General features: G+C 48.2%; 1 protein-coding gene across 1 annotated transcript; it reads right to left on the reverse strand.

Moving 5' to 3' along the window:
- Positions 1–497: 497 nt before the first annotated feature.
- CCDC177 (coiled-coil domain containing 177) lies at positions 498–2510 on the reverse strand. The gene has a single exon (XM_044271575.1). The coding sequence runs from the start codon at positions 2508–2510 to the stop codon at positions 498–500; it is 2013 nt and encodes a 670-aa protein (XP_044127510.1).
- Between the last annotated feature and the right edge of the window lie 12995 nt (positions 2511–15505).

Here is a 15505-nt window from a genome sequence, read left to right on the forward strand (position 1 = left end):
AATTCTACCATTTTGATAATTGCTATAGAAAAAAAAAAAATTTAAGTTGCCCAATTAACACAAATTTTTTCAACTCACGTTTCCATTGGAACCTGCAAGATTCTGGGTTCAACTGGAGAGGAACAGTAGAAATATCTTGTTAGGACGATAACGTGCATGTATTACCTAATAACTCAGTTCATGAAAAGTCCGTTTAGTATACAAGCAGCTTATTAAATTCAAATGGTAATGGTATCTGGGCATGTTTTAGATTTAGTATTGCGAATATGTAGATATGGCTACAATTTAATTTATGGGGGTTGGGGCTTAGTAAATGGAGTGAGGGTAATCTGCCAATTAATGCCTATGATACTGACCTATGAGAAGATCTTTGATTGGCCTTGCTGTTACCTTAACCATTACTGCAAATATTTTACAACATTCTCTAACACCAGACGTACCCTGGTCCCTGCGCCAACCCAGGCTGGCATAGATATGTCTATTTGTCCTTTTGACTCTCATTTCTTATTAATGTTTGCATATAATTCTGCTTCCAGGGCCATTTTATCAAAAGTACGTGTGTTGGTTTCAGCTCTTACTTTCTCCCGTATATTAAAGGAAGCCCTGGCCACTAAGCGTGCGTTGTCCAGCACAGTCTGTTTTTCTTTAAATATATGTTCACTGCGCTCAAGCTTCTTTTCTATGGACATAAGAAGTTCCTGTCTTTTCATGTCCTCATTCTTCAGTACCTTTTGTCGATTTTCCCTCTGGATCTTCTCCTTTTCCAGTCGACTTTCCACTGCTTTCCTAGATTTGTGCTGCACAACTTCATCGGCTACCTGAGATGCATGCTGCAGCCTTCTCTCTGCTGTCTTGGACAGTTGTTTCAAATGCTCTACACGCTCTTTCTCTTTTTGCTCTGCTGACTGCCTTGCTCGTTGGATTTGTTGCTCTTCCCTTTGTGCTCTAGACCTTAGTTCTTGGTTCCTTTTCTCAAGTAATTGTCCCATATTTTCTTGTGCTTTATGCAGATGTTTCTCAAGTGTCTTCTTGCGCTCCTCAGTATCAGACTCCTCTTTCTGAGCCAATTCCTGAAGAATGGCTTGGTGCTTAATTTTCTCCATTTTGTTATGCAGAATTATGTTTACCTGCAGCTGCTGGGTCCTCTCCAGTTTTTTATTCCGAGCTAACAGACACTTATCTTGCAGGAAATCATCACTTGGCTGTTGAGCATCAGTTTTCTTTGGCTGTTTGGATGTTTGACTTTTTATTTGGCTGGTGTTCTTTTGCTTACTTTTCCCTCTACTTTGTTTTTCCATCTCTGTAGACGTCAGCTCCTCTAAAGAGATTTTGCCATGCCTGCTTCTGACATGAGACTCAAACATTCGTTGTCCCTGTAATATAGCTCGTTGCCTTTCTCTTTCCTCCAGACCCTTTCTTAAATCTGAGCTCTTTCTCTGAGTTTCCCATTGTAAGTGAGCCCAGTAACGCTGCTCTTTCCTGATGTTCTCCTCCTCATGCTTGGCAATCATAATTGCTGCAATCTTCCTATCTCTTGAAGGTAATTCATAAATCCCTCTTTTTTTTACCTCCTTAACCATTTTTTCAACCTTCTTTGTTGTTTGTGGTGAATGACTAAGATCCCCAAGGCTAAAACTTCGACCCAAAAGGGAATCAACTGTATCCAAAGTTCTAGATTTTGGAATAAATTGTGCTGTTCTACCTCGTAAGCTGTCCCCACTGTAAGAAGAGGTCATGGATTCTGAGGATGTTCTACCAGAGGTACCATCTCTCATTTTCTGTAAGGAGTCCAAAGACTGACTTTTATTTTTTCTTGGGATTGGATGGACAGCATCGCTGGTCATTTCCTTAGTCATTGATTCAGTACTGCTCTGAGTATCATCAGATTGGGAGCTATTGCTCTTTTGAGCCCTGGAAACCGAGGCAGGTTGCCTTTTGGGCCGCAGTGGTTTGCCTCTTTGTGTGAGTTTTGAAGGTAAAGACTGAGATCTGGTACTATCTTTGGAAAGATGTGTATTGCTTCTTTGGGAACCAGTGCTGGATGGAGTGTCACATCTCTTGGATGCTGGGGAGTTTGCAAGTTCTGCCCGAGATGGCCCTTTCGAGCTACATGGGGACCCAAGATTGCTGCTGAGCACTAGTGGTAGGATCCTTCTTTTTTCTTGACGGATAATCCTTTCCCTCTCCTCCCTGCACATTTTCAGCTTTCTCTGTCTTTCTATCTCATAAACCTCACAAAGACCGGTAGCTACTCGCATTGACCGTCCTGGAGCTTCCCTCACTAGATCAGAAAGACTTCTAGATAAAAGTTCAACTGGTTTCACCATACATCGAGCACAAGCCTCTAGGGAGCGGGGACTGGTCAGCACATAACGACTTCCTTCTGCTTCAGGACATTCAAAGTTATATAGGTCCAAGTGTAACATAGGGGAATGCTCTCTCTGCCGTACAGATGCCCCTCCTGAGGCCTCTTCTCCACCAGGATCTTCTGTGAGTTCAGCCATCTTCATACCTGATATAAAGATGCCAAATACATGAATATGTTACCTTGTTCACTTGATATTTAGACTACACAGTGCATATGCAGTATGCCCCTGTCACAAGGGATTTCAAACACCATATGGTTGTAAACAGGTTGACCTGAGAAATTGAGCAGTTAGGCTTTCTATAGGCAGACTGGGTGAGAATTTTGGATGTAACACCTGACATTCAACTTGGTATCTCAGCTTCTATATAACCCAGCCTTCCATGCTCTTTTTTTTCGTACCAGTAAATGTATTATTTATTGTTATTACATGTTATTAGTGTTTTATGCTCAAAGGCTATGTACACCTTTGGAGGCAATTTTAGTTTTTAATCACATTTTACTCATTTTTGGCTAATAATCATATTTTCAATTGGCCTTTATTAAAAATATTGAGCCGTTTTGTCACAAAGAGTTAACTGTTTTTCTTACTGTGTGACAGGTACTTTCACTTTATGACAAAACTTTATCTCTAAACCCCTGAGAGGTCATAAACACTAATTTAAGCCACATTCTTATCAGTAAGATGACAACTGAGCTATAATGAGTGTTTATAATGTCAGAGAGCAGAGATATGGAGCTTGTCAGCTCCCCAACTGACGAAAAAGAGAGACTGCTACTAGAGCATCTCAGCTATGTACAGGCTTTATATTTTTAATAAAGACCAATTTAAAAAAAAATATATTTTTAGCTCAGAATAAGTACAATGCAAAAAAATTATAATTGCCCCCCAAAGGTGTACATAGCCTTTAATCGTTTACTATACTGTTTACTGCCATAGTCTTAAAGGGGTTGTCAAAGAAAAACATGGCTGTGTCTGGTACTATAGCTCAGCTCCACTTAAGTGAATGAGGCTAGGTTGCAATACCAAAATCAAACTGTGAAAATCGTGGCATTGTATTTGGAAGAAAGCAGTCATGTTTAAAAAATAAATGTGACTATGTGAAGTCACGTTCATCAGTTACATGGTCTAGGTGCAGCTCAGAATGGGACTAAGCTGGGTTACCAAGCACAGCCACTATCCAATGGACAATGCTTTGCTTGGTAAGCTGTGAGCGCAGGGGCCTCTTCAAACAGCTGATTGGCGTGAGTCAGGGATCACCTAAAGGCTCATGGGCCCTGGTGCAAGAGTTCAGCTTGGGCCCCCCTTCCCTCAGTGCTTTGTGGCATGTGGCAGGAGTGCACGTAGCCTTTCTGTTGCCTGAGGTAAAAATTTAAACAGCACCCTTCCCCCACCACCATGCCAAATTCTCAACCTAACCCCTTCCCTCCAGCCCTACTATTAAAGACATACTTGAAAAACATTACATACAGTACAGTGCTACAAAACATACAGGTTAATACAGCACCACATACCTTTTACATCCAGTGAGGTCTCGTCTGATGTAGATATTCTCTTTCCTCCTCATCTCCATTCGGACCAGACTGCCATGATTTCTTTCAGCCATCTCTCATCTCTGCAGAGTTTGACAAACGGACATCTTAGTTTACTCCTTTTTCAACATCCTCCCACCCCCTGAACACCCCATTCTGCCAACCCCAATACTGTGCCCACTGTGCCCCAATGCTATACTGCAGAAACAGTGAAAATACTAGTACCACACAGATAGTACCCCTTCAGTAATTATTGGCATACAAAATAACTGCACCTAGGAAACTGTCCCTGACACTAGTAGTATAATGTTCCCCAAAAATAATTGTGCTAAGCTGATACTGGGCCAGGGTGCCACCCACAGTAATAGTGGTCCCAAAAGTCCCACCAATAGAAATAATTATCTACCAGAGTGCATAGTGTTAACAGTGCCCCCAATAGTAATAGTGCCCCCATTGTGCCTATACTAGTAATCATGTTCCTCATAGCCCCCAGTACAAATACTTCTCTAATAATGTGTGCCAGTACAAAAATAACCCCCTTTAAGTGTGTCAGCACAAAAATATTCCCTTATAATTATTGCCAGTACAAAAATACTCCCTTATAATGTGCACCAGTACAAAAAAAAAGACTTACATACAGTCAGGTCCATAAATATTGGGACATGGACACAATTCTAACATTTTTGGCTCTATACACCACCACAATGGATTTGAAATGAAACGAACAAGAAGTGCTTCAACTGCAGACTGTCAACTTTAATTTGAGAACGGTGTAGGAATTACAACAGTTTGGATATGTGCCTCCTACTTGTTAAGGGACCAAATGTAATGGGACAGAATATTAATCATAAATCAAACTTTCACTTTTTAATACTTGGTTGCAAATTCTTTGCAGTCAATTATAGCCTGAAGTCTGGAACGCATAGACATCACCAGATGCTGGGTTTCATCCCTGGTGATGCTCTGCAAGGCCTCTACTGCAACTGTCTTCAGTTCCTGCTTTTCTTGGGGCGTTTTCCCTTCAGTTTTGTCTTCAGCAAGTGAAATGCATGCTCAATCGGATTCAGGTCAGGTGATTGACTTGGCCATTGCATAACATTCCACTTCTTTACCTTAAAAAAATCTTTGGTTGCTTTTTCAGTATGCTTTGGCCGTCCAATGAGTTCTGAAGCATTTGGCTGAATATGAGCAGATAATATTGCCCGAAAAACTTCAGATTTCATCCTGCTGCTTTTGTCAGCAGTCACATCATCAATAAATACAAGAGAACCAGTTCCATTGGCAGCCATACATGCCCACGCCATGACACTACCACCACCATGCTTCACTGATGAGGTGGTATGCTTAGGATCATGAGCAGTTCCTTTCCTTCTCCATACTCTTCTCTTCCCATCACTCTGGTACAAGTTGATCTTGGTCTCATCTGTCCATAGGATGTTGTTCCAGAACTGTGAAGGCTTTTTTAGATGTTGTTTGGCAAACTCTAATCTGGCCTTCCTGTTTTTTAGGCTCACCAATGGTTTTCATCTTGTGGTGAACCCTCTGTATTCACTCTGGTGAAGTTTTCTCTTGATTGTTGACTTTGACACACATACACCTACCTCCTGGAGAGTGTTCTTGATCTGGCCAACTGTTGTGAAGGGTGTTTTCTTCACCAGGGAAAAAAATCTTCGGTCATCCACCACAGTTGTTTTCCGTGGTCTTCCGGATCTTTTGGTGTTGCTGAGCTCACCGATGCGTTCCTTCTTTTTAAGAATGTTCCAAACAGTTGTTTTGGCCACTCCTAATGTTTTTGCTATCTCTGATGGGTTTATTTTTTTTTTTTTTTTCAGCCTAATGATGGCTTGCTTCACTGATAGTGACAGCTCTTTGGATCTCATCTTGAGAGTTGACAGCAACAGATTCCAAATGCAAATAGCACACTTGAAATGAACTCTGGACCTTTTATCTGCTCATTGTAATTGGGATATAATGAGGGAATAACACACACCTGGCCATGGAACAGCTGAGAAGCCAATTGTACTATTACTTTTGGTCCCTTAACAAGTGGGAGGCACATATGCAAACTGTGGTAATTCCTACACCGTTCACCTGATTTGGGTATAAATTCCCTCAAATTAAAGCTGACAGTCTGCAGGTAAAGCACATCTTGTTCGTTTTATTTCAAATCCATTGTGGTGGTGTATAGAGCCAACAATGTTAGAATTGTGCTGATGTCCCAATATTTATGGACCTGGCTGTATACCCCCTTAACTTTAAAATCAGACCCCCATATCAAACCTCAAATTAGACTCCCATATAAGATCATTAGATTAGACCCCTATATCAGATCAGACCCCCATATCAGACCTCAAATCAGAACCCTATATGAGACCCCCATATCAGACATCAAATCAGTCCCCCATATCAGACCTCAAATTAGACCCCCATATCAGACCCCAAATTAAACCCTCATATCAGATCCTCAGATCAGACCCCATATCACACCTCAAATCAAAACCCTCATATCTGATCCTCAAATCGGACCCCCCATATCAGAGCCTCAGATGAGACCCTCATCAGACCTTTCTGTTAGACACCCATATCAGGACCTCAGATCAGATCCCCATTAGACCTCATGATGTCAGACTCCCCCATATTAGACCTCAGATCAGACCCCCTTTAGACCTCCACGTCAGACCCCTGCATCAGACCCCCATGAGACCAAAATTTCAGACCTCAGATCAGGACTCCATGTCAGACCTCCATGTTATACCCCCTATATCAAACCTCAGATCAAACGTTAAAATAAATAAACTTACCTCTCTTGCATCACCGCTACTCTCCAGGTTCGGAGTCCTCTTCTGCAGTCGCACTCCCTGGTCTTCTCTGGGCCTGCACTACACTGTCACCTGACTGCGTACAGCTTCAGGTCATATTGCGAGCCTATGTCCTGACGCTGTGTGCAGTCAGGACATTCAGTGCTAGCCCGGAGAAGACCAAGGATGAGGGGGGAGTTCAGGGCTTCACTCACCTCTCCCTGCCTACTAGTGAGCGCTTCCATAATGGAAGCGCTCAGTAGTATTCGCTTTATAAGACACACTGCATCCTATAAAGCAAAAAATATAGTAATTGACAGTGCTCCACTGGCAAAGGGTGGCTTAGGGGCCCGGTCGCAATTGTGAACCCTATAGCTATGCCGCGTGGGTGCTGGGAGTCAGATCCCCTTCAGTCTCATATTGATGACCTATCCTGTGGATAGGCCATCAATATGAAAATCCTGGAGAACCCCTTTAAAGTTAAGATCCTGTTTTTGGTCAATGATTGCATTACAAGTGATTCCCTGTACAGGGCTCTTTGGCACTCCAGCTGCTGTAAAACTACAACTCCCAGCATGCACGCTTGCTTGGCTGTTCTTGTAACTCCCATAAAAGTGAATAAGGCAGTTGAGAGTTGAAGTTTCAGAACAACTGGAAGTTGCCGATTCCTGCTCTTATCTTCCAGGCAGCACGGTGACAACATCTGCATGGAGTTTGTATGTCCTCCCCGTGTTTGTATTTCCTTCCACACTCCAAAGACACACTGATAGGGACCTTAGATTGTCAACCCCATTGGGGACAGCAAGGGATGATGTTGGTGCTATGTATGTGAGTAGCATAAATAATATTATTATTGCAATTACTCCCATAAATAACATTGCAGGGCAGGGACACATTTCCAATCACAGTCACCTCTGGGCACCATCAGCAGTACAGGAGAAGTTTATGGCAGTCTGTATTCTGTTTCTATTCTGATATGCTGTCGAGCTTGTAATGAAAATGATTTAGATAACATATAAATTAGTAAATTGCTAGATTTGCAATTCCATAAAGTGCTTCGCATTAGAGGTAACAATAAGAGAGGGCAAATATTATTTTTTATTTATGCACACCTTCACTTTACATATGATAGGTGCCCAATTCAGGTTCCTGGGCATAAAATATAACTGGATGATATATAGTGCTGACAATAGAGATACTGATGAAGGTAGCAACCAGGGCCCGGCTCCCATTTGATTACCATTACAAACCATTCTATTAAAGTAGGATTTCCAGTTGCTTCTGTACATCACCCAGTTTAATTTCACCATCACTGCCAGATGCTTTACTAATCCCCATGACTTCTTAGACAGAAAGAGATCAATGCAGGACAGATGAGGATATCAAGGCGGAGGGCACGGAAAGCCCACGACTGCTCGTGAAATAATGACACTACAAGGAACAGAATCGAAAGATAACAATGCCTCGTAGCACGGTATCCTGTAGATTCCTATTGTCACTGGTGAGCCAGTACACAAGGGAACACAGGGCCATCCGTGCATCTAGCGGATGGATGCAGGCTTCACACATGAAATACAAGAGTACACAAACACTAAGGGTGAACTAGAGCAAAATGATGGGTGTGACAGTCAATCACATCATGGAATATTTCCATTTTACCTTCATCTCCCACTTCAGGATCTAGTGACGGGTGTGTTTAGCAGAGAGAGATTTCAGCACAGCACAGCGGTGGACAGCGACTAGAGAGCAGGGAGAGGCGGGCGTGGAGAACAGCTCATGGAGGAGGGAGGGGGCGAGCGCATGGAAGAGCTGGCGGCAGAGGAAGGGTGAGAAATATGCAGGAGAGGAAGCTTGCAGGAAAAAAAAAAAAAAAAGCAGCAAAAAGCCATCTATAGAGAGGTGGGAGGGTATAGCAAGGGCTAGCATGGCCATGAATAGGCGGAACTCCTTGGAGAGTGCACACTGATGGAATATACAAGGACCGCATGCATCGATGTCAGGAATGTCTTAGCCAAATCAAAAATATATTCTGTTCTTCGTCAGTTATAGCTGCAGGTGGCTTCCTAAAGGCGCAATCTCATCTTAGGCTACATTCACACAACAGTGGAAAAAAAATGGGCCGTGTATCCGTTTTTAATATCTGTTTTGCATACATCTTTCATTAGTTTTTAACAACCGCTTAAAAGGGTGTTAAAAAATCTAAGAACTGTTTTTTTTTTACATCCCAACCCCTTCAGGGCCCTCAGTACATTTTATGCCCCCGTCCCACATAATATATATATAAAACACACTCTCTATATACAGTATGTCTATTTACATATGGCAGCCATACGTCTCGGTGGTGTGTATTATGCGGTAAAAGTGAGTGACATGTTTTCCTTATTCTGCGGCTCAATACGATCACACACGATACCACTTTTTCTAATCTTTTAGCAGATTTGTACCTATGAAACTGGCTGACCTGTTACATGTGCGCTTGGCAGCTGAAGGCATCTGTGTTGGTCCCATGTTCATATGTGCCCGCATTGCTGAGAAAAATTATGTTTTAATATATGCAAATGAGCCGCTAGGAGCAACAAGGGCGTTACCATTACACCTAGAGGCTCAGCTCTCTCTGCAACTGCCATGTCCTCTCCACTTTGACTTTAGAAGTCAGGGCCAGAAGTGATTACATTAAGGCTACTTTCACACTGGATCAGTTTTGTCCTAATGCATTCTGAATGGAAAAGGATCCGCTCAGAATGCATCAGTTTGCCTCCGATCAGCCTCCATTCCGCTTTGGAGGCGGACACCAATGCTTGCAGCGTTTTGCTGTCCGTCTGACGAAACTGAGCCAAACGGATCCGTTCTGGCACACAATGTAAGTCAATGGGGAGAGATCCTTTTTCTATGACACAATAGAAAACGGATCCGTCCTCCATTGACTTTCAATGGTGTTCAAGACGGATCCGTCCTGGCTATGCTAAAGATAATACAAATGGATCCGTTCAGAACAGATGCAGACGGTTGTATTTTTAGTGCGGATCTGTCTGTGCAGATCCATGACGGATCCACACCAAACGCAAGTGTAAAAGTAGCCTTCCACTGCTTGGCCCTGTCAATCGAAGTGCAGAGAGATCAGAGCCTCTAGGTGTAATGGTAACGCCCCCGTTGCTCCTAGAGTCTCATTTGCATATGATAAAACATCATTTTTCTCAGCAATGTGGACACATATGAACATGGGACCAACACAGATGCCTTCAGCTGCCAAGCGCACATGTAACAGGTCAGCCAGTGTCCTAGGTACAAAACTGCTGACAGATGCCCTTGCAGTACGGAGCCCTGCAGGGTGAAGCGAATGGTGAGATCACAGGGGTAGTTACTAACCGAGGGTGTTTTTGGTACTCAGTTTTTTATATACCCTGAGCAGGCGTACAGCAGTAATGGAGAGGCTGGCACATGGATCCTCTGGGGCACTCTCTATGTATAGGAAGCAGGCCGGGTGGTAGGTGAGGTGCCCTGGGTGTTGCAGGTTTAATGTGCCGGTGGCAAGATCCCTGTAAGTTCGTGACGCCAGTGCCGGTAACGGTGGCACACCGATTTATTGTGGTAATAAGTGAGGAACACAAGTTGCAGTAAACAAGAACTTCCTTTTACTGAAACAGTTTAACTATTTACAGTCTTTAATTGGTTCCACATGTAAAAGAGTGTCACAGGCAGGCTTTATATAAACGGCAGGCAAAGTCTTTGCAAGATACTCAGAGGGAATAACACTTACAGATCAGGCTGTATTTTTCCTCAGTTCCTGTCTGGCTTTCTCCAAGGCCCGTATGCCCTATTGCTGGCTTTATCCTTGGGTAGGGAAACCTTCCTCTGGTATATGTCTCCTTGCTGTAGAATATCCTTCAGCCCTTCAGCTCTCTGTTTGGCTGGAATAAACTTGGCTCTGCACTGTACTTTTATAGGAACTTGGTTTCTCAGGAGGCAAACTCTTCCCCTGGATGCAAGCTAGGAACCTGGGCTATCTAGCTGCATATTGGAACTGAATCTTCAGCTTCTCTCTAGCTAAAGTGCTAGTTTAACTCAGGGGTCAAGTCCTGGGAAAAAAAAGTGTGGGAACTCACCCAAGATCCAGTGCCTCCGCGTGAAGTCACGGCACATGGCGTACGCAAAGGGCAGGGAAGGTCACTCTCTTTCTCCCCCCTCCCTCCCTCCCTTGTCACTCTCTTTCTCCCCCCTCCCTCCCTTGTCACTCTCTTTCTCCCCCCTCCCTCCCTTGTCACTCTCTTTCTCCCCCCTCCCTTGTCACTTTCTCCCCCTCCCTTGTCACTCTTTCTCCCCCCTTCCCTCCCTTGTCACTCTCTTTCTCCCCCCTCCCTCCCTTGTCACTCTCTTTCTCTCCCCTCCCTTATCACTCTCTCCCCCTCCCTTGTCACTCTCTCCCCCTCCCTTGTCACTCTCTCTCCCCCTCCCTTGTCACTCTCTTTCTCCCCCCTCCCTCCCTCCCTTGTCACTCTCTTTCTCCCCCCCTCCCTTGTCACTCTCTTTCTCTCCCCCTCCCTCCCTTGTCACTCTCTTTCTCCCCCCCCCTCCCTTGTCACTCTCTTTCTCCCCCCCCTCCCTTGTCACTGTTCTTCTCCCCCCCCTCCCTTGTCACTCTCTTCTCCCCCCCTCCCTTGTCACTCTCTTTCTCCCCCCCTCCCTTGTCACTCTCTTTCTCCCCCCTCCTTGTCACTCTCTTTCTCCCCCCTCCCTTGTCACTCTTTCTCTCCCCCCTCCCTTGTCACTCTTTCTCCCCCCTCCCTTGTCACTCTTTCTCCCCCTCCCTTGTCACTCTCTTTCTCCCCCCTCCCTTGTCACTCTCTTTCTCCCCCCCTCCCTTGTCACTCTCTTTCTCCCCCTCCCTTGTCACTCTCTTTCTCCCCCCTCCCTTGTCACTCTCTTTCTCCCCCCTCCCCCCTCCCTTGTCACTCTCTTTCTCCCCCCTCCCTTGTCACTCTCTTTCTCCCCCCTCCCTTGTCACTCTCTTTCTCCCCCCTCCCTTGTCACTCTTTCTCCCCCCTCCCTTGTCACTCTCTTTCTCCCCCCTCCCCCCCTCCCTTGTCACTCTCTTTCTCCCCCCTCCCCCCCCCCTTGTCACTCTCTTTCTCCCCCCTCCCCCCCTCCCTTGTCACTCTCTTTCTCCCCCCTCCCCCCCTCCCTTGTCACTCTTTCTCCCCCCTCCCCCGTCACACTCTTTCTCCCCCCTCCCCCCCTCCCTTGTCACTCTCTTCTCCCCCCTCCCCCCCTCCCTTGTCACTCTTTCTCCCCCCCTCCCCGTCCACTCTTTCTCCCCCCCCTCACTTGTCACTCTCTTCTCCCCCCTCGTCACTCTTTCTTCCCCCCTCCCTTGTCACTCTCTTTCTCCCCCCTCCCTTGTCACTCTTTCTCCCCCCTCCCTTGTCACTACTCTTTCTCCCCCCTCCCTTGTCACTCTCTTTCTCCCCCCTCCCTTGTCACTCTCTCTTTCTCCCCCCTCCCTTGTCACTCTCTTTCTCCCCCCCTCCCCCCCTCCCTTGTCACTCTCTTTCTCCCCCCTCCCCCCCTCCCTTGTCACTCTCTTTCTTCCCCCCTCCCCCCTCCCTTGTCACTCTTTCCTCCCCCCCTCCCCCGTCCAACTCTTTCTCCCCCCTCCCCCCCCTCCCTTGTCACTCTCTTTCTCCCCCCTCCCCCCCTCCCTTGTCACTCTTTCTCCCCCCTCCCCCCCTCCCTTGTCACTCTTTCTCCCCCCTCCCCCGTCACACTCTTTCTCCCCCCTCCCTTGTCACTCTCTTTCTCCCCCCTCCCTTGTCACTCTCTTTCTCCCCCTCGTCACTCTTTCTCCCCCCTCCCTTGTCACTCTCTTTCTCCCCCCTCCCTTGTCACTCTTTCTCCTCCCCCCCTCCCTTGTCACACTCTTTCTCCCCCCTCCCTTGTCACTCTCTTTCTCCCCCCTCCCTTGTCACTCTCTTTCTCCCCCCTCCCTGTCACTCTCTTCTCCCCCCTCCCTTGTCACTCTCTTTCTCCCCCCTCCCTTGTCACTCTCTTTCTCCCCCCTCCCTTGTCACTCTTTCCTCCCCCCTCCCTTGTCACTCTTTCTCCCCCCTCCCTTGTCACTCTCTTTCCTCCGCCTCCCTTGTCACTCTCTTTCTCCCGCCTCCCTTGTCACTCTCTTCTCCCCCCTCCCTTGTCACTCTCTTTCCTTTCTCCCCCCTCCCTTGTCACTCTCTTTCCTCCCCCCTCCCCCCTCCCTTGTCACTCTCTTTCTCCCCCCGCCCTTGTCACTCTCTTTCTCCCTTCCCCCCTCCCTTGTCACTCGCTTTCTCCCCCTCCCTTGTCACTCTCTTTCTCCCCCCTCCCCCCCTCCCTTGTCACTCTGCTTTCTCCCCCCTCCCCCCCCTCCTTGTCCTCTCTTTCTCCCCCCTCCCCCCCTCCCTTGTCACTCTTTCTCCCCCCTCCCCCGTCACACACTCTTTCTCCCCCCCTCCCCCCCTCCCTTGCTCACTCTCTTTCTCCCCCCTCCCCTCCCCCCCTCCCTTGTCACTCTTTCTCCCCCCTCCCCCCCTCCCTTGTCACTCTTTCTCTCCCCCCTCCCCGTCACACTCTTTCTTCTCCCCCCTCCCTTGTCACTCGCTTTTCTCCCCCCTCCTTGTCACTCTCCTTTCTCCCCCTCGTCCATCTTTCTTTCTCCCCCCTCCCTTGTCACTCTCTTTCTCCCCCCTCCCTTGTCACTCTTTCTCTCCCCCCTCCCTTGTCACACTCTTTCTCCCCCCCTCCCTTGGTCACTCTCTTTCTCCCCCTCCCTTGTCACTCTCTTTCTCCCCCCTCCCTTGTCACTCTCTTCTCCCCCCTCCCTTGTCACTCTCTTTCTCCCCCCTCCCTTGTCACTCTCTTCTCCCCCCCTCCCTTGTCACTCTCTTTCTCCCCCCTCCCTTGTCACTCATCCTTTCTCCCCCCCCTCCCTTGTCACTCTCTTTCTTCTCCCCCTCCCTTGTCACTCTTTCTCCCCCCTCCCTGTCACTCTTCTTTCTCCCGCCTCCCTTGTCACTCTTTCTCCCACCCCTCCCGTGTCACTCTCTTTCTCTCCCCCTCCCTTGTCACTCTCTTTCTCACCCCTCCCTTGTCACTCTTTCTCCCCCCTCCCTTGTCACTCTTTCTCCCCCCTCCCTTGTCACTCTTTCTCCCCCCTCCCTTGTCACTCTTTCTCGCCCCCTCCCTTGTCACTCTCTTTCTTCCCCCCCTCCCCCCTCCCTTGTCACTCTCTTTCTTCCCCCCTCCCTTGTCACTCTCTTTCTCCCCCCTCCCTTGTCACTCTCTTCTTTCTCCCCCCCTCCCTTGTCACTCTCTTTCTCCCCCCTCCCTTTGTCATCTCTTTCTCCCCCCCTCCCTTGTCACTCTTTCTCCCCCCTCCCTTGTCACTCTCTTTCTCCCCCCTCCCCCCTCCCTTGTCACTCTCTTTCTCCCCCCTCCCTTGTCACTCTCTTTCTCCCCCCTCCCTTGTCACTCTCTTTCTCTCCCCCTCCCTTGTCACTCTCTTTCTCCCCCCCTCCCCCCCTCCCTTGTCACTCCTCTTTCTCCCCCCTCCCCCCCTCCCTTGTCCACTCTCTTTCTCCCCCCTCCCCCCCCCTCCCTTGTCACTCTTTCTCCCCCCTCCCCCGTCACACTCTTTCTCCCCCCCTCCCCCCCTCCCTTGTCACTCTCTTTCTCCCCCCTCCCCCCCTCCCCTTTTCACTCTCTTCTCCCCCCTCCCCCCCTCCCTTGTCACTCTTTCTCTTTCCCCCCCTCCCCGTCACACTCTTTCTTCCCCCGCCCTTGATCAATCTCTTTCTCCCCCCTCCCTTGTCACCTCTTTCTCGCCCCCTCGTCACTCTTTCTCCCCCCTACGTGTCACTCTCTTTCTCCCCCCTCCCTTGTCCTCTTGCTCCCCCCTGCCCTTGTCCACTCTTTTCTCTCTCCCCCCCTCCCTTGTCACTCTCTTTCTCACCCCTCCTTGTCACTCTCTCTTTCTCCCCCCTCCCTTGTCCCTTCTCTTGCTCCCCCCTCCCTTTCCACTCTCTTTCTCCCCCCCTACCTTGTCACTCTTTCTCCCCCCCTCCCCTGTCACTCTTTCCTGTCCTCCCCCAGCCCTTGTCACTCTCTTTCTCCCCCACTCCCTTGTCACTCTTTCTCCCCCCTCCCTTGTCACTCTCTTTCTCCCCCCTCCCTTGTCACTCTCTTTCTCCCCCCTCCCTTGTCACTCTTTCTCCCCCCTCCCTTGGTCACTCTTTCTCCCCCCTCCCTTGTCACCTCTTTCTCCCCCTCCCCCGCCTTGTCACTCTCTTTCTTTCCCCCCTCCCTTGTCACTCTCGTTCTCCCCCCCTCCCTTGTCACTCTCTCTGTCTCCCCCCTCCCTTGTCACTCTCTTTCTCGCCCCCCTCCCTTGTCACTCTTTCTTCCCCCCCTCCCTTGTCACTCTCTTTCTCCCCCCTCCCTTGCACTCTCTTTCTCTCCCCCCTCCCCGTCACACTCTTTCTCCCCCCCTCCCCCCCTCCCTTGTCACTCTCTTTCTCCCCCCTCCCCCCCTCCCTTGTCACTCTTGCTCCCCCCTCCCCCGTCACACTCTTCTTCTTCTCCCCCTCCCTTGTCACTCTCTTCTCTTCTCCCCCCTCGTCACTCTTCTTCTCCCCCCTCCCTTGTCACTCTCTTTCTCCCCCCTGCCCTTGTCACTCTTTCTCTTCTCCCCCCTCCCTTGTCACACTCTTTCTCCCCCCTCCCTTGTCACTCTCTTTCTCCCCCCTCCCTTGTCACTCTCTTTCTCCCCCCTCCCTTGTCA

The sequence above is a fragment of the Bufo gargarizans genome, chromosome 11 (genome assembly GCF_014858855.1).
Source record: "Bufo gargarizans isolate SCDJY-AF-19 chromosome 11, ASM1485885v1, whole genome shotgun sequence".
NCBI lineage: Eukaryota > Metazoa > Chordata > Amphibia > Anura > Bufonidae > Bufo > Bufo gargarizans.